The sequence below is a fragment of the Cenococcum geophilum genome (genome assembly GCF_001692895.1).
Source record: "Cenococcum geophilum 1.58 unplaced genomic scaffold K441scaffold_85, whole genome shotgun sequence".
In the NCBI taxonomy this organism is placed as follows: Eukaryota; Fungi; Ascomycota; class Dothideomycetes; order Gloniales; family Gloniaceae; genus Cenococcum; species Cenococcum geophilum.
This window is the reverse complement of record NW_027137643.1, coordinates 299,230-318,379: the sequence shown is the minus strand read 5'-3', so window position 1 is coordinate 318,379 and position 19,150 is coordinate 299,230. Positions and strand designations below refer to the sequence as shown.

The window sequence follows — 19,150 nt, the reverse complement described above, 5'->3', positions numbered from 1 at the left end:
CGATATCGTGGATCAAACGTCTTGGAAGTCTGGCGTCAACAAGATGATCCTAGGAAGCTTGTGCCCTGCCGAAGATGCTAATGATGAGGATGAGGAGAAATTAGAGGGGTGCAACGCACTCGGAAGTCCAACTTCAGCCTTCGGTCCAGAAAAGGTCGATGAGCTGTTCAAAAAGTTCAACGGTGGTCAACTCGCCCCATCTCCTTCACGTTTCAGTCATTCGCGTTCCGAGAGTACACCGAGTTTTAGCTTTCCTCGAACTGCAAGCGTGATGAGCACTCCATCAGAAGTGCCATCCACGAAAGGCAGGAGAGACTCGCTTCGGAGGTTTAGATCTGCACTAAAATCTTGACGCTTTTCCTCATTGTGCCATCTCTTTTTTTGTGGGATGGGCGCTCACACCCCGGCGCCCCAGTATCAGATCTGAGTTACCTCCTCCGAGAATTCCTAGTTGGCGTTTCGGTGCAGGTCCAATACCCGGAATGGCAGGCATTCTTATTCGGCGTTTGAATGTCGGATTTGAGATACCCCAAGGCACGAGTCTTCGGTCGGCGTTTTCGTCCCGGCTTCCTGTGGTTATAGGTTAGGCATTGATATTCTGGGTGGGAGAGAAGAGTTTCAGTGTAGCAGCCGATGACATCAATTTCGGCGTTAATTCAGGTGGGAAAATTTACCTCTATATGGTCCTCGAAACACTGTATATGGCGGAAGATAGTATCCTTAATGAGGAGAGTATGCAGCAATTTTGGGTTGCTAAGACACTTCGTATATTTAGAATCTTAGTTCTGGGGGTGAATGCGAACAAAGGTGATTGTTCTTGAGCACTTCCAGGCAAAGGCTCTAGGGTTCTCGCTATGTGAGCGGAAAGTGTAAGCTCTTGGGATGCACCTGCCTTGCTGCTAGCCGGTTGACTCTCTTTCAGTTCCGTGAGCTTTCCTGTTGCTACGCTCCGTACTCAACTTAGTGCTTACCTAAGGAGTCTTGTCTTTATGTTTCAGCGGGGCCATGGCTTTGCCGGTTTTCCGAGGAAAGGGATATCGAGAGGAAGTAAAGAGTGGATATAAGGATTGATCATGGCTTTTTGGGGAGATGGAAAATTCCACAGTTGCGGCACGGTGTGCCTGATGGGTAGACGGAGGTGGCGAAGCAGCTAAAGGAACGCGTACTTGTAGCAACTTATTAGTGGGGTATACTGCAAAATACGAGTCACACAGTCAACTTCCGCGGCCCGTGATTTGAGAAAAGCTTTCTCGGCGTGGGATAGAGAAATGAAAATGCAAGGTCATGGGGTCATGTAAATATCGCTAATGCCGGTGCCAAATGTCCCTGAATTTGGTACCGCACCCTGAATATACTAGAAGAATGCATTATAGCACGATTTCACTATTAACCTAGATAAGTAAAGATTCTATAATTATAGAATGCCTCCTAGGTCCAATACTAGTAATAGTACTAATACTAACGTAGCTTATGAGGGTTGTGACGGTTTTTGAGGTTTCCCGTCGTGTCCTCTCGCTTGAAGTTTTGATGTTGGAAACCGTCATAAACCTCCTATCCGTCATAAACCCATAAGCAACGTTAATTTAAGTACATCAACATATGTTGGAGAGGGATAGCAGGAGGCAGACTCTAGAGCTTGGTGGTGGACACGGGCCACCTCGTATATACCTTTTCGTTCCCACGAGCTCCATAGCTTCATCGCAGCCGGTCTGAGGGTCTTGAAAAGATTTCCGTTCTCTTATGCCACCCAATCATGTTGTTGGGCTAGCCTGCTCCGACCCACTCTCAGGTGCACTACTCACCCTGATAACATTCCCAAATTCCAACTCGCCCACCGATACTCATATCTCATACCTAGAGCTTTAACGATCCCGAAAACCTATCATTTGAATCCCTGCGTAACGAAATAAGAATTGATGCCTAATGTGCTACGCTTCCTAACTTCTTGCGGCTCTTGATTAGTTCTATTGGCAAGTTCAAGTTAGCATGCACATAGCGAAAACTAGGCAACTGATCTTTATGACGAAGTCTCATTTCTCGCGCGTCCGAACCACGACCTCACGGCTGCCTAAGCATACCCAGTCTCAATTTTGAGAATGCAAAAACTTAACAAGGCCTAACAATTATGCACGCACCAGTTCACGCCACCCATGCTTCTTCGCCTGTTCATTTCGTCTTAAGCCATCTATCAGTCAATCATGAATCATAGCTCATTTCAGAATACTGTCAAACCGCATCAACGATCCTTCTCCTTCAAGTCATCCTCCGCCGCCTTCACCATGACCGGGAAGTCCTTCCGAACCCACTCCCAGTAGTTCTGCCAGCCACGCAGCTGCGAGTCCTCGGTCCCCGCGCCTTCTGCCGAGAAGTGCTTGTTCAGCAGGACCGACACTTTCAGCACGCCCTTGGAACCCTCCTGGATCTTTTCGATTTCCTGCTTGACCGCGTTCTCCTTGGCCTTGGTTGACAGCACGGCGCGGAAGTTCTCCGCGATGGCTTCGAGTCGCATGCGCGTCTCGTCTGGCGCAAGGACGCTGAGCTTGGTCAGCATGAGGTTGCACAGGATACGGATGTCGTGCTCGTCACTGATGCCGGCGACGATACGATCGAAGCAGTCAGAGAGGTCTGAGACGTTGAGGCGGGAGAATGCGGTCTCTAGTAACGCATAAAGTGTTTCGTAGGCGCTCTGCAGACGGAATTAGCGAGGCTGATAGTGAGAAGGGTGAGTAAAGGGGTAATCGCCTTTCGAATTTCGAGACCGTCGTCAACTTTGTGCTTAAATGGACCCATCTGAACCTCACGAACTAGCTCCGGTTTGATAATGGTCTCCTTCATGGCCAAAGGAAGCAATTGGTTCAACGCCGGAAGGATGAGTTCTGGTTTGTTGTGCATTGCCGAGTTGAATGTGGTTAGGGCTAGACGACGGTTCTCCAGATCTGACTCACTGAGCATCTTGGTTAGCATACCAATGACGATTGGCTTAAGGTGTTCATCGTATGTTTCATCGGTATCTGCCAGTGTGTAGCGTAATGCTGAGATGACCATGCCGCGAACACTTGGTTTACGGTCACCAAGAAAGGCCTGCAGGATGTGAGTAGGTTATAAGTAAGGGGGAACGAGATTGTCTTTACCTGAAGTTGAGGTAGGTAGGTCTGCGGATCAATAATTGCAAGTCGTCCAATGCACTCCGCACCAATCGCTTTGTTGTCCTCTGCCTGTGAAGCAGCAACAAGGTTTTGCCATAACGGTCCAGCGTACGGTATTATTTGCGACTCTGTACCAGGCTGTTGAAGAATCTCCTTTACAGAGTGTAACAAAAGGTACTGTGGACTCGAGGGTTGCCCCATAGTTGACAAGATGACCGGAAGATATTTCTCGACGTTTCCAGCTCCTGCTCGACCCAGGGCCATTGCAGCCACCAATGGTACTTGATCTGACTTGGAGGCAAAATATTGGATGAAAAGTTGAGGCTGAAGCGGGGAGTTTGATCCAAGTCGAAGGGCCGCCTCTCCTAGCACGACTAGTGCCAGGCACTTACGTTTGTCATCGGTCGCTGTCTTCAGTTCTGTTCCGAAGTCGTCTAGCTTCACTCCCACACTCTTGCCACCATAGACCAACAAATTTCCAATAACTTTACCAACAATATCAGGATTACCTCCTACTCCAACATCTTTCAGTAAAGAAGACATCAGAGCTTTCCCAACGCCTTGCTCGCCAATAGCCTTGACTAGAGCGAGCAGAGCATCAAGAGGACTGCCACTAATGTTATTAGTGACAACGGTGCAGACAGCCTTAGTCAAGCTATCGTTTATGACTGTATTTGCATCTTCTTTCACAAAGGTTGCCAGAATCACTAGCGCCGGCCCCAGGAGATGCAGATCTTCAGCATTCAGAAGAGGTAGAAGAAGGTTGACGATTTCCTTCTTAGTCTTGCTATCAAGCTGGTATCGCGAAATGGGATTCAAAGAAAGTGTTCGGAGAGCACCCAAGCTGGCTCCTCGCAGGGAACGGCTTGCTTTCCGCAGCTGGGCTCCCAGCTCTAGGGAGACGCTGCGAACCCATGCCGGCGCCAGCTCATTGTCAGCCTGGGTATGCGCGACGATCGTATCAATAGCGCGCACTGACGCTAGGCGGGTAAGTTCGTTCTTGAGGCGTTCGGCGAGTAAGTCTAGACCAGTAGTCCTCTTTCGTTGGGATATAAGACCTTGCGAACCCGAACTGCGGCCCAGCAATAGCCCTAGGACGTGAATGGCTCTTTGTCGCACTTCAAGATCAGCATCGTTTGCAGAGATTCGGTTGACCAAAGCGTCAAATAGCTGTTCGAGATGCTGTTGATTATGTTGACCGGAGGATGCGGACCGGGGAGGAGTTAGCGCCTTGATGACTTGCTCAGTTGCTGTAAGAGCCTCTACTGATAGCTTGCTGTATTTGTCTCGTGCAGCACTAATCAAAGCTGGGATAATCTTGGAAAGATACGGCTGAGTAGCTTTAGATGAGTGGGTATCAGCAATTGCTCCGATAAGCTGTAAAGCTTGAATGCGCAAGCCATTCGCAGTTGCGGAGGAAGCTCCACCAGCCGAGGCGCCGGCGTGGGAACTAGAAGCCTTTGCTGCTTCAACGACTGGGTCCATGATCTGATCAAGATAATCCTGCAACCCTCCACGCTGGATGATCACAACATCTTTGAGTAAAACAATGGAGGCTTGCTTAGTTGGAGGTGGACCTGTTTTCAGAAGTTGGGCCACGCCGCGTACGATTTCTGGACTCAGTTTCGCCAGGTTGGCTTGAGGACCGGTTGGTGGGGAGTTTGCCACGGGCGATGCGTAGCCAAGAGATAGAGAGGCATTGGCATGAGGATCGAACATGCTCGCATCGCTGCCACCTCGTCTACGTTTACGGCTAGGTGGTGGGCCCATTGTGCCTTGGCTACTTTCTTGGACCAACTTATATTCTATGATAGAACCGTCGCCAGTGTTGCGAACAAGACATGAAAGCGTTGCAAGAACCTCCAAACGAACGTTTTCTTCCCGCTCTTTGAATCGCGCGATGAGAGCTGGCGCGACTCGTTCGTACAAAGTACCATCATCCAGAAGATCCCCACTGCTCCGAGTCGAGATGAGTGTGTAAAAGACCTTGGCTGCACACCGACGCACTTTCCAGCTCGCATCATCCTCATCATCATAACCCCCTTCTTCTTCGAAATCTTCATCTGAGAATGTGTCATCTTCCTCCTCGGGACTGTCCATAGTGTCATCATCTTCTTGTGCCAGATTGGGGTCATATTTGAGAAACCTAGCAGCCACGCTGATACACTCATCCGTGTATATACGCATATCTTGGGTGCAAGATGCGAGGAAGCTTTCGAGCGCTACTAAAGCAGCTTCTCTCACTTCATCAGCCTCAGGGTCACGCTCTTCCTCGTCGTCGGAAACGTCCATCTCCTCTTCAAGCTCCTGTGCACTGAGAGCGTTCAGAACAAATGGCGCGAGCGTCTTTAAGTAGGGGCCAAATTTTCTAGGGATAGATCGAGCCATCGAACCGAGGATTGTAATATATAATTTCCGCTTGCTACGCGTGAGATGCGGGTCTCTTAAGCTTTCAATAAGACGCGATATGAATGAGCTCAACAGAAGGTCGGAAAAGTAGCTTGCCAAGGTTGAGATAGCGATGACAGACTTCTTTTTTAAAACAGATCCCGCACGATCATTCTCAAGAATCTCAAAAGTAATCTTCTGCAAAGCATGTATCTCTGCATCTTGTAGCATAGGGCCAAAACATCTTGCAACCTCCGTCAAGACATCTATGGCATTGCTATCCGTTCCCGTCTCCAAATCTACTTCTAGCATTCCTTTCGGCGGAGTTGTCAGGTCTTTCCGGCTGTGCTGAATGACATTATAACCCACCAAGCGTGGAATCAAAACTTTGCTCATAGCAGTGTACGCATCCTGGACAGCTTTCCCGCGTGGTATACTAGGCACTGGTTTCGGCAGTGAAATGACTACCTCTCGGAGGGCTAAGGCGGGAATCGAGTTATCGACAGTATTATCAGTCTGCAGGTTGGATAGTTTCTCAATCATAGGACATAGAATCGTATCCGGCACCTTATTCACAAAAGGTCCGAGACATTTAATAGCCATTTGCTGAACTTCTCCGTTTGTGTCATTGAGTGTATTGAGCAGTCCGTCGACAGTTTTAGCGCAAGTGGTGAAATCGTGATTGAGGAAAGCCGGGTGAGCTACGTTTAGAATTTGTTGAAGGTCATTCAAAGCCATGAATCGAAAATCGGGATCGTCATCATGGAGTTTTGGGAGGAGGTGAGCGACGTTGTGCGCCGTAGGATTAGGTGGAACGCCACTAGAGGCCATGGTGACAGTGTATCAACAGACAGCCTTGGTTACAGACTGCCTGCGAAGGTGTATCTTGCTCCCAAAATTTCGTAGGTATGAGGTGGTGGGGTTGGGTGGCACTTGGGTCCTGAGATTTTGGTCAGCCACAACACAAGTACATGTATAATAAAAGAACGACAAACTCAGCGGGCGAGGCTCCAGCTTTATAGTGTAAAGGCAGCCTGCTCGCAAGGCGTCCTCGGGTAGGTTGTGAATGAACTCTAGTTTGCTGCCTAGGTACAGCGTGGTCTACCGCCAAGCTACAGCACTAACGTGATCCGAGCTTGTGGGGATTTCTGAGCCTCGTCTTCCGCTCCGCTATCTTGCTTTATCAGAGCCCGACACCTCGACTCAATTGCTCCATATCGAGTCAATTGACTACCCTACAGCTTCGCGATGGTTCTGCCACGACACTCGGCATTTCGAATGCCACTAGCTACTCGATTTGCCCGGCCAGCAAGAATCATCCGCAGTGCCGAGCAGCAGCCATGGCAATGTGTTTTCCAACATACTGCTCGACGAGGTTATGCCTCCGCTGGTCATTCACTTAAGAAGTCAAGTGATCTACCATGGTATGTTTAATGCGTGCCGGAAGACCGCAGCATATCTGGTTACGCAGATGCTGTGCTATCGAGCATCTATCCAGCCCCGACCATCCGTCATCTCTTGGTAGATATAGGCTAACTCATCAACACGATATCCAGGCTTCTATCAGCTATTGCTATCACAGTACCTTCGACTTGGTACATTCTACAATCCAATCCCTCCGGCGGCCACGATCATGATGATAGTCACGATCATGACGCGGGCCACGGCGAAGAGAAGCACGAGGAAACGGAAGGGGAATCAAAGGAAGAACAACCAGAGGCTTCTGAAAAAGGTGAATCTGCCAGCGAGGAGAAGCCTAAGGAGGGGGAAAAACCTGCCCAGTTAGCCGACGACTCCAAGAAGCCTGACGATTCTAAGCCCAGAGACGAGGTAAGCTGCACAACAACAGTTGCAGAGATGCGACAGCTAATATAGAGTAGCCTGCTCCTGTGGAACCGGCTAAGAGCTCAAATGAGATGTCTGGCAAGCAGGAAGGAATTTCCAACGCCGACACAGGGCACTCAGAACTAGGCAAGAAATTACCCGAAGTGAGTAAGAGGGGTGAAGGTGCTCCCGAGTCTGCTAAGAATAAGGGCACCGTTTCGACAGACAGGCCGCAGGTAAGTACTTTCGCATAGATGCTCTCAATGATTAGCTAGTTAATATTACAAAGGCCGAGAGTGGATAGAGAGGCAAGGACGTCCAAGACAAGAGCAAGTGATTTACGGAGATCTCTAAGGGCCGTAGATCGCAGTTACTGTCAATATCATTCCAGGATAGGTCAATATCGGGTGAGAGTTGGTGGGAACCTTTGTATTATCATGCATCTAATATATATAAAATACTTTGAGCCTCTTTAAATTTACGAAAAATTTGTGAAGATAATTTGCGAAGTTTGTGAGCTATTAACACAAGAGATGGCCGCCTGTTGCGTCATTCAAGAGCACCTCTTGGCCTCCAACTTTCATTGGCGCTGCCCAGAAAGAGGCATATTGGGCGCTTCGGTTCTCAAAACGGATTAAAACTTGACAATAAGGATGGAATAAAATGGAAGAATTTGGAGGAATTTGGATGATGCGACTCCTGAACGGTGCATTTTGGCTTTGGCAGCACCGAACTGACGAATTGAATTCGCCGCAGCTCTCTTACACCGACATCAAACCAACATCTCACTCCACCTTTGCACCATGGATTGGACCGTTTCAGGACTAAGGGCGTTAATATTTTGCTTTTCAAAGAGGGGAAGGGGCCCAATCACGCGTTCCTGGTTCCTGGATGGATAGATACGATGTGCTGCCTTTAAGCGCCGTTCCAGGCCGGGCCGTCACAGTGATGTCACGAACATTGGTGAGGCTGTGTCACACTATAAGCTTCGTCATGCATGCAACCACCCCGCTGAAGACCAGCGACGGACAAGCTACAAACGCAGCCGGAGGACTGCCGACCGCTGCCGAGTGTGACGCCGTGCTCACTGTGGGGGGTGTCACAGCCAAGCATCAGCATCCAACCAACACGAAGACACACCAAGCGACAACACCTCTGGCTGGTGCCGAAGCACTTGCGCCTCCTGGGACGAACGCAGTCCGACAAGACCAGATTCTCTGGCCAGATATCATGTCCGTCACCCACATCACCTTCGCCGTCGCCTTTGACACAAACCCATTGCGCCGTTACCTCCACACACGAGCCATCGAGCTCTCGACCCCCGAAGCTCACCGGCGCCCGTAAGCTGACGAGAAGAGTCCAAAACGTCGTCTTACACTTCACTAAATTCTACACTACTTCATTTAAGATTTGACCCCAAATCTGATATCACAAGCCCCAGCACTTGGAGAGAATTCTTACAGATCCAAAGACAGCCTCCATCAGCCCACCATGGACCCAAGACAAAATACTCATTATCAAGTGCAACGCCAACCTCAGCAAATTGAACACCAAGACTACCGGTTTTCATGGCAAGTTCCTGCAGACGAGCTGGAAGGCCAACGAGGCCAGCAAGGGCGACCGCTCAGCATAAACACATCGTTCCAAAATACATCGCAACAAAGGGGTGCAATGAGGGCCAGAGATGACCGGTACTCTGAACAGTCGACACCTATCGAGCTTCAACGAGCTCCAAATGGACAATTTCCCCGATCGCGCCCAATAGAAACTATGGCCTCATCTCCAATCACCCCCATCGACCCACGACCGCAAAACCTCACCGCAGCTCTTCTACAGTCGCATGAATATCCATCCCAATACCGTTATGAGAAGGCGAGAGATTCTCCATACAATATACCCCCTCCGCAACAGATACATCCAGCAATGTTCGCACCAATTGTAGAGTCTCCTACGCGATCCCCAGTGCGTTCTACCTACAATCCAGTTCCGCAGCAGCAACCTCAATCAATACCACAAGAACCGAATTCTCCCTTGCGAGAACCCGCCTCACCACTACCACAAAAACCTCCCGTCTCTCCACCGTCATCTCCTAGCGCAGTTCCTATAAAGCGAGATTATGAACACCCCGAAGAGGCTCGGCAGCCGTCGATATCCCAACCTAAAGGACCATATTCGCCCTACAGCATGCAAGGTCCCGTACACGCTGTATTCTCGCCTGATGCGCCTCTTGGACCCAACGGGCTCAACCCTGCCCTCCACCAGCCCGGTCAGATTGCGCACCCGAATATGGATCTGTCAAGCACTGGCTCTGCTAAAGAATGGAAACATTCTATGTGTGACTGCGGGAGCGATGTTGGGACATGTTTAACGGGCCTTTTCTGCCCGTGCATCCTGTACGGCAAGACGTCGTACCGACTAAGCCGGAAGAACTCGAAGAAGGACCCAACGGATATGCTCGGATACAGCGCGACAAATTCGCAGTGTGTGGTGATGTCGGCAGCGTGCGGGCTGTGGTGTAAGTCCTTCCCTCGGTCCTCCCCATCAAAGATAACAAATTAAGCTGACATTATACTCAGGTCTCTTCCCGCTTATCCAGCGCACCCGCCTCCGCCATATCTACAAGTTAGCCGGCTCTGTCACTGGCGACATTGGCAGAGCATGCTGTTGCTGCTGCTGCGTCGCGATTCAGAATGAGCGCGAGGTCCGCGATCGCGAAGGGAATGCAAGACGGTGGGCCGGACCAGCCGCAAATGCCGAAGCGTACTCAAGCCCGGGCCAAATGATATACGCACCGCTACCCAGAGGTTAGGTACAAATATGGAGAAGTAAAAGGGAGCGGGATAGCTTTTATGTAGCCCATAAAATGGCTTTGTATATTTTGACATCTAGGAAGGGATCTCGGTGTTTGGTTGGATACCCCTAACTCACTTCTACACGCTTTTCAGGACCGGAGTTGGGATTTCGAGCTGACTTTGTGAATACCCTAACGACTTCATGTATCCTGTATAACGAGTTTGGTTTGGAGAATATCTGAAGCTTGGTCCGCTGCGGGTTCGTGGCGTTCTGCTTCTTACACGAACGTTTTAGGAGCTCACTAGATAGGAGATATTAAATTATATATCCCCTTTGAAGTATGCCGAGATTAACGTGATAACCCATTGTAATGTTTCAATACGATTTTCCTCAGGGCTGCAGGTATGATCCCCTCGGCTGGTAACGTCCTACGAGAGTTGGACCGTGCGCGAACACTAGAATCAAAAATAGACGTGTTCACGGAGCCATTGATTCTATTGGCTGACTCTTATCGATAACCGTAAGACTAAATCCACTGGCCGAAGGGATACAGGGTATCCGACCTCCGGTGTCCCCCCCCCAAGGTGTGCGCGCGACACACACCTAATTTCGCTACGTCTGCAGCTAAATTAGTATGTAGAGCTAGCAGGAAGGGGTGTAGTACATGGCCAGGGCTTGAGCCACGGCCCACTTCGACCTGGAAGCTCGAATTTGAAGCTATTCTGAACTTCTCTCCCTCACCAAAAATCGTGATATCTGTTCCAGATCGTGGTGTTTTACCCCGCTGCCTCCCTTAATATGGCTCCAAATATGGGCGACTGGCAGCATACCTTTATTGAAATCCTTCTTACAGCTGGCGCCAGTAAGCGTATATGCGCCCGTTAAGCCGATTGCTCCCCTAAGGCAATTTAACGTATTTGGAGGAAGATGAGGCTACACGGAAAAATAAGGCTCGGTCGTGAATATAAGTTAAGGCGTATACTAAGTATTAAAATGACTGTCGCATTGCTCTGATAATTAGATAAGGCTCCGAACTTATACCTTAATGAGATAATATAGTTTATCTATAACCGGTTTAAGGTTGTTATAAGTAAGTAGACGCTTAGTATAGAACTAAGGGTTACTAGCTAGAGTAGGAAGCTAGTAAGGAAGCCTTAATAGCTGCGCGTAAGAAAGTTACTAATTATATATTAGGCTCGCCGAGTTACCTATAAGCGAAGCCAGGAGGATCGTACCTTATTTTGGGCCATAATCTCATAGTTTACCGTTAATTAGTTGGTGTTTATAGATGAATCTAGAGCTAATTCGAAAACGGGTATACGGAAGGCGTCTTAGTCGCTAGTGGGAGTTATACTAGTTTTATATACACTATATAACCGTAGTAAGCCACAAGTTAATATACTACCTGCCTATACCGTTAACGGCGTACTTATATTATTAGTATATAGTGGCTTAACAAATGCGGAGGGCTATAACTACTGGATTAAACACGTCCTCCTACCTTATTATAATCCTTATCCAGCACTAAGATTAGTAGTTATTATAGATAACGCGAGCTTCTATTACTTAGTTTATATTCGTACTTGTAACGGAGCCTTGTAGTAGGAATTACGGTGGACTCGTTAATGGGCTAGGTATATAGGTATTGCAAGTAAGTCAACAACGTAATAATAACTGGTGGAGTGGTTGCCTAATAGATTAACTCTAATTGTATTCTAAGAATTACTATAAGGAAGGAACTATCTAGGTAGGGACTAAGAGTCCTTAAATACACAACCATACTCCTATAAAATCCTCCTTATATATAATATATGTGTTATATATGTTATACGTATCGTACACCGCGTATACTGTATATACTGCGTATAATATTATATAACTTACTTACTATTCTTCGTTATATAGTTCTACGGGTTCTATTTTAGACTATACTTATATTAACTAACTAGCTTCTTCTAACTCTTCTCTAAGTAGTTATAATATTATACTTAAAGCGTCCATAATACTATCTCCCTCCTCTTTATTTTTATCCTTAAAGATTTCTAATATCTCTAAGTTGTTTATTAGAGGTATAATATCCGTCTAATTAATTTGGTTAATATTATTACTTATAATACCTAAAGCCTCTTCTTCTTTATAAGCGCAACGCCGTGCCCGTACTATTGCTGTAATATTATTACTTAGTAAAATAATACCATTTCCGTGTTCTTGTTGTGCGAAAGAGGGGTTAGTCTATATTATATTGGCGAGTCCTTTATCTTAATAGCCCTCTTCTTATTTAGAGTGTACTAAAGTAAACGTTTAATCGTCTTATAATGTTTGCTTTACTTCTAACGCTAAGTATATACGTTTTATAACTCTTAATAGTCTTTAAGTTCCCTAAGTAATTTGTTATAGGGTCTCGTATTTAATCTACCGCTATAAAGCTTAATAGTAAACTATCCTTGGCGCTACTCGCGGTTTAATATACCTTAGAAGAGTCCGCGCGTATCCTTAAAGCTTAACGTCTAGCTTACGCTCGTCTTTAGCGCTTAGAACGTGTTTATAAGAAGGTTTATTTAAAGAAGTGGAAACTTATTTAACAAGGTCTATAGGAACTTAGTAATAAAAGAACGGATTCTCTTCTAATAGAGAAGGAAATAACTCTAAGTAATTCGGCAGTCGCTCTTTCTAGGTCCCCTTTAGGTGACTTATTCTTTAGCGATTCCTTAATATTGCCTAACCTTTTCTCTTTTAATACTCCTGTACCTTTCCTATAGCGTTCTTTAGGTTCTCTAGTGGTTCCTAGGTAGTCTTATTNTAGCCTATTTACTTTACCTTATACTATGTTTTATTATCTACGTCCTTATAACTAATAATCTTTAAAACTTGCTATTTATCTTCTTTTTGTCCTTTATATATGTCTGCTTTATAAACCGGTGGCTTAATATTCCTATATGCTGGCTCTAGCATTACGATATACTATATAGGGTAGATCTTTATCATAGCTAGTAGGTTTAACTTAAATATAACTAGTGAAATTTTCTATATAATTTTAAAAGGTCTTAGTCTGACATAGTTTAACTTCTTACTTGGTTATTAACTCTTAAAATTTTTATATAGTAGCTATACTTTATCTCCCTCCTTAAGATCTAGTCCCTTAGATCTTTTAGCATTATAGTACTTTTTTATTTTTTGCTGTACTACCTTGGCTATTTCCGTAAGGTCTATATAAAGATTTATTAAACTCTTTATTCTTTGCTTAGCTATACTACTTATCTTCTTTACTTAACGTGGTGATAATAAGGTCCTTGGCTTATATCTATAATTCGCCCTAAATAGTAATGTGCCTATTCCCTCTTATGGTGTTATATTATATATAAACTGTATAACTAGTAATAGTAATACCTAATTATTCTATATATAATTAATATAATGCCTTAGATACTATTCTAGTGTCTAGTTTAATCTTTCCGTTTAACTGTCTATTTGTGGATAATATATAATAGAAGTTGCTGCTTAAACTCCTTACTCTGCTAAGAATACTTCTTAAAATACTACTATAAATTTTAGATCTCTGTCTAATATAATCTTACTTAGTGCTTTATATCTTATAAATACTTCTTTAATATAGATTCTAGCGACATCTTCCGCTAATATTTCTTCTATATATACTATAAAGTATCCCTACTTTATAAGCTTATCTACTATTACTAAGATCGCGTTGTGGTCTTGTCCGGTAATAGGGTTTTTTTAACTTTAGTAACTTAATAATAAAGTCCTATAATATAACCTCCCATAGTCTCTCTGGTATTTTAATAGGTTGTAGCTCTCTATATAGCTTATACCTTATTAGTTTATTCCTTTAGTAATTTAGATATTCTTTTATAACTTACCTAGCTAGTCCCCAGATTTTATTAATAATGTACTCTTTTTAAAGTCTTAATACTAAGCCTATAGCTCCATTGTGTCCTTAAGTTGGTCCTTTATAAAATAACTTAATAAACTCCTTTGTAATAGACCTTAGTACATATATCGCTTCTTAATTTTTATACTACTTTAAGTCTAGATTCTCTATTTATATATTTAGGATCTTCTATATCTAATTACTCTCTAGTAATTTATAGATCTTTTCTTCTTATGTTACTATAATTTTTAGATAATTATACCTAATTAATTTGTTTATGTCTTTTCGCAATAAAGTCCCTAATGGCTTTTTATTATTTTATAGTTTAGCCTTTTTACTTAAAGTATCTGCTTGTATATTTTCTGTACCCTTAGTATACTAAATCTTAAAATAATATTCTATAAGTATCTCTGCCCATTTAACCTATCTTTAGTTAAGTTCCTTTATTATTAGGAATCCTATTAGGTTTTTATAATCCGTCTTAACTATAAATAGTTTCTCTATACCTTATAAGAATAATCTTAATTTTTTTAATACTATAACTATACCTAATAACTCCTTATTATAGATGTTATAGTTTAGTTCTAGTAGTATTATCTTCCAACTATAGTATGCCACTAGGTGCCATCTATCTTTATATCTTTATAGAAAGCACGCTCCTAGTGTATAATTTAATGCATTTATTTTAACTACTGTCTTTAACTATAGCTAATAGATTTTAAGAACTGGCTCCTAGGTAAACAACTGCTTAATCTTCTTAAATAGTTCTTTTTATTTCTCTCCCTATGCCTATAGTTCTTCTTTCTTTATTAATTTTATAAGTGGCTTAATATCCTTTAACTATTAAGCTATAAACCTTCTATAGTAGTTGCAGAACCCTAAAAATAACCTTAACTNNNTTANATTTTNTANTTCTTNCCAATTTACTATNGCCTTAATCTTCTTTAGATCTATACTAAGTTGGCCTAGTTTAATAATAAATCTAATATAATTGGTCTTCTTAGTGAAGAACTCGCATTTCTTAATTGCTACTAGCATCTGTTCTTCTTATAGTCTCTTTAAAACCTATTTAATGTATTCTCTATATTCTTCCTTACTTATTAAGTAGATAATAATAATATTAAAATATCATCGGGAAAATATTCGCAGGATGAGATTCAAGTAGACTTTGGTTTTCGCGTTTCGCGTAATTGACATGCAATTTAACTAACTCGACACGCAATTAACCAACTTAACACGCAATTGACCAATTTAACATATCCAAAAGTCAAATAACACGCAGTTGACCTATTTAACAACTTTAAAAGCTAACTATATATTCCTTAACACGCAGTTAACCTACTTAATAGCTAACTATATATTCCTTAACACGCAGTTAACCTATTTAACAACTTTAAAGCTAACTGTATATTCCTTAACATGCAATTAAGGTAAAGTTATATACTAATTACGCAAATAATTTTTACACAGTTTTATTACTTAGAGGCTCTGCAATAAGGCTCTACACGAAGCTCTACACAAAGCTCTACACGAAGCTCTACACAAAGCTCTACACGAAGCTCTACACAAAGCTCTACGTACAGAGGCTTCTGCACGAAGCTCTACACGAAGCTCTGCCACGAAGCTCTGCACGAAGCTCTGCACAAAGCTCTACACAAAGCTCTACACAAAGCTCTGCACGAAGCTCTGCACGAAGCTCTGCACAAAGCTCTGCACGAAGCTCTACACGAAGCTCTACACGAAGCTCTACACGAAGCTCTGCACGAAGCTCTGCACGAAGCTCTGCACGAAGCTCTACACAAAGCTCTACGTAGAGGCTCTGCACGAGGCTCTACGCGAGGCTCTACGCGAGGCTCTGCGTACGGAAGCTCTGCGTACGGAGGCTCTACACAAAGCTCTACACGAAGCTCTACGTACAGAGGCTCTGCACAAGGCTCTGCGCGAGGCTCTACGTACGGAGGCTCTGCACGAAGCTCTGCACGAAGCTCTACATACAGAGGCTCTACACGAGGCTCTGCGCGAGGCTCTGCGTACAGAGGCTCTACACAAAGCTCTGCACAAAGCTCTGCACGAAGCTCTGCACAAGGCTCTGCGCGAAGCTCTGCATACGGAGGCTCTACACAAAGCTCTACACAAGGCTCTGCGCGAAGCTCTACACAAAGCTCTATACGAAGCTCTACGTACAGAGGCTCTGCACAAGGCTCTACGCGAAGCTCTGCGTACGGAGGCTCTACACAAAGCTCTGCATCGGGTCCCCGCTATATTCCCAATAGCATCTACACGTGTCTCTGCCTATATAGCCGCCTTATTTTTTACCCTTCCTTCCTTCCTTACATCCTCCCTACCTAGGGAGGCACTAGAACGGCAGCCAGCAAAAAACCATTACTAGAACTAGATAACTATCGCTAGAACCAGACAACCGTCGCCAGAGCCAGACGACCATTACCAGAACCAGACAACCGTTACCAGAACCAGACGACCGTCGCCAGAGCCAGACGACCGTCACCAGAACCAGACGACCATCGTCAGAGCCAGACAACCGTCGTCAGAGCCAGACAACTATCGCCAGAGCCAGACAACTGTCGCTAGAACCAGACGACCGTCGCCAAAACCAGACAACCGTTACCAGAACCAGACGACCGTCGCCAGAGCCAAACAACCGTCACTAGAGCTAGACGACCGTCGCCAGAACCAGACAACCATCTCCAGAGTTAGACAACTGTCGCTAAAACCAGACAACCGTCGCCAGAGCCAAACAACCGTCGCCAGAACCAAATAACCGTCGCTAAAACCAGACGACCGTCGCCAAAACCAAACAACCGTTACCAGAACCAGACGACCGTTACTAAAACCAGACGACCGTCGCCAGAGCCAGACAACCGTTGCCAGAACCAGACGACCGTCATCAAAGCCAAACAACTATCGCCAGAGCCAGACAACTGTCGCTAGAACCAGACGACCGTCGCCAGAACCAAACAACCGTTACTAGAACCAGACGACCGTCGCCAGAGCCAAACAACCGTCGCTAGAGCCAGACAACCATCGCCAGAACCAGACGACCGTCTCCAGAGTTAGACGACTGTCGCTAAAACCAGACGACCGTTGCCAGAGCCAAACAACCGTCGCCAGAACCAGATAACCGTCGCTAGAACCAGACAACCATCGCCAGAACCAGACGACCGTTACCAGAGCCAGACAACCGTTACCAGAACCAGACGACCGTTGCCAAAACCAGACGACCGTCACCAGAACCAGACAACTATCGCCAGAGCCAGACGATAACAACTAGCCAGCGAACACTATAAACAATTCAATCGATTGATCGAATCAAGGTAGCACAGACAGGTAGGCACAAACAGGTAGATGCTAATGGGTAGGTAGATGTAGATAGGTAGGCAAATACAGACAGGTAAGTAGATATAGATAGGCAGGCAGATGTAGATAGGTAAGTAGATGCAGATAGGCAAGCAGATACAGATAGGTAGGTAGATGCTAACGGGTAGGCAGATATAGACAGGTAGGCAGATATAAATAGGTAGGCGATATAAACAGGTAGGCAATATAAACAGGTAGGTAATGTAGACAGGTAGGCAATGTAGGCAGGTAGGTAGATAGGCAGGTAGGTAAGTTAATAGGTAGATAGGTAGAAGAGAACCATCGCTATATTATATTAAATTATCTAAAATAATAATATTTATTTTACTAGCCTTATAAATAGCTTTAAAATAGCTTTTATTTATTTAAAATATGCTATTAGTATAAAAGAGGTAAATATAATTATAGTTGCCAAATACGTAGATTACTGGCAGGTTGCGCGCAGGCTGCGTGTTAAAAAAACATAATATAGGCTAGTCGGTCGAGTTGCCAAATAACCTCAACTGCGCGCCAATTGCGTTAACCACCAGCCATTAAGGCCATTAAAAGGGTACCATATTTTGCCGATAATGCCATAATAAATTTATCTAAGTGCTCTCTTAATATATTGTTAATTCGCTTCTAAAACGTTACTAGTACATTTATAAGCCTAAATTATATAACTAGTGGTTTATATAGTCCTTCCTTTAACCTAAAGGCTGCCTTTTATTTATTGCCTTCCTTAATCCTAATCTAATAGTATGCCTATCTTAGATCTATCTTTATAAAGATTTACGTATTACTAATCCTATCTTAGATTTCGCTAATTAAGGGTAAAGGATACCTATCCTTCCTAGTAATGCTGTTTAACTATTTATAGTTAATATATAGCCTAAATTTTCTATTCTTCTTTAGTATAAATAGTACTAGATATCCTACTAATGACTATAATAGTTTAATATATCCTTTTTAAAAAATTTCCTAGATAAACTCCTTAAGTGCCTATAACTCTTTTTCTGTTAACTTATAGGTTAGGTAGAACCTTAGATTTATTTCTAGTTCTAACTTTATCTTATAGTCCTATGCTATATACTCTAATAGCTTTTCGCTTTCTAGTAACTATAGCTTTTTACTATACTTATAGTATCTTTTTAGTATATAGCTTAATCCTTAATTGGTCTCCTTATATATCGCTCTAACTTAGTACTATACTAACTTAGTTTATTATCGCATCTTACGTTATTATATATCCCTAATATTAACCTAATTAGTAATCTAATTAATCCTTAGATTATATTCCTGTAACTAAGGCATCCCTAATACTGCCTTATTATTCCCTAATAGTAGTATATTAAAGGACATCTTAACTTATCTCCCTTTAATGGTTATCTAAATTAGTCCTATTTTAAGATTAATAATGCCTCCTCTATAGGCTATTAGATCTCCTAAAATTGTTACTAATAAATAAGGGTGCTCTTTTTGCCTGTATAGTAGCCCCATCCTTTTAACTACTATTAGTAAGATATAGTTCTATATTACTCTACTATCTACTAACGCTTTAAACTATTAATCTTACTACTTAACTTTTAGGTTTAGGTATTATCCTTAAATTCCTTTAAGGGTCTAAGGCTTTATTACTAGCTTCCCCTAGTTCTATAGGCCTTTACTTTTTCTAACTATTAGCTACTTAATCCTGTTATACTTAGCTTATTCTTTAGCTAATACCTAGTTCGCTTTTTTTCTTTAATATACTATAGAT

General features: G+C 43.8%; 3 protein-coding genes across 3 annotated transcripts; 2 read left to right on the top strand and 1 right to left on the bottom strand.

The window, feature by feature from the left end:
- Positions 1-2,236: 2,236 nt before the first annotated feature.
- On the bottom strand, positions 2,237-6,365 carry K441DRAFT_691133 (TIP120-domain-containing protein; the record flags this gene model as incomplete). Its single annotated transcript, XM_067652455.1, has 3 exons — positions 2,237-2,686; positions 2,743-3,081; positions 3,132-6,365. The coding sequence occupies 3 exons, from the start codon at positions 6,363-6,365 to the stop codon at positions 2,237-2,239; spliced, it is 4,023 nt and encodes a 1,340-aa protein (XP_067496993.1).
- A 343-nt stretch (positions 6,366-6,708) lies between these two features.
- K441DRAFT_701212 (uncharacterized protein) lies at positions 6,709-7,702 on the top strand. Its single transcript, XM_067653317.1, has 4 exons — positions 6,709-6,958; positions 7,091-7,364; positions 7,415-7,594; positions 7,630-7,702. Exons 1-4 carry the CDS (start codon positions 6,783-6,785, stop codon positions 7,660-7,662), a joined length of 663 nt encoding a protein of 220 aa, XP_067496992.1. The 5' UTR covers positions 6,709-6,782; the 3' UTR covers positions 7,663-7,702.
- A 678-nt stretch (positions 7,703-8,380) lies between these two features.
- On the top strand, positions 8,381-10,499 carry K441DRAFT_670688 (PLAC8-domain-containing protein). The gene is made up of 2 exons (XM_067650312.1): positions 8,381-9,873; positions 9,935-10,499. The coding sequence occupies exons 1-2, from the start codon at positions 8,850-8,852 to the stop codon at positions 10,165-10,167; spliced, it is 1,257 nt and encodes a 418-aa protein (XP_067496991.1). The 5' UTR covers positions 8,381-8,849; the 3' UTR covers positions 10,168-10,499.
- Positions 10,500-19,150: the final 8,651 nt, after the last annotated feature.

Coding starts and splice junctions, on each gene's coding strand:
- K441DRAFT_670688 (XM_067650312.1), top strand. CDS start 8,850: ATGGACCCAAGACAAAATACTCATTATCAAGTGCAACGCCAACCTCAG. Junction 9,874..9,934: donor GGCAGCGTGCGGGCTGTGGT/GTAAGTCCTTCC, acceptor CATTATACTCAG/GTCTCTTCCCGCTTATCCAG.
- K441DRAFT_701212 (XM_067653317.1), top strand. CDS start 6,783: ATGGTTCTGCCACGACACTCGGCATTTCGAATGCCACTAGCTACTCGA. Junction 6,959..7,090: donor AAGTCAAGTGATCTACCATG/GTATGTTTAATG, acceptor CACGATATCCAG/GCTTCTATCAGCTATTGCTA. Junction 7,365..7,414: donor ATTCTAAGCCCAGAGACGAG/GTAAGCTGCACA, acceptor AATATAGAGTAG/CCTGCTCCTGTGGAACCGGC.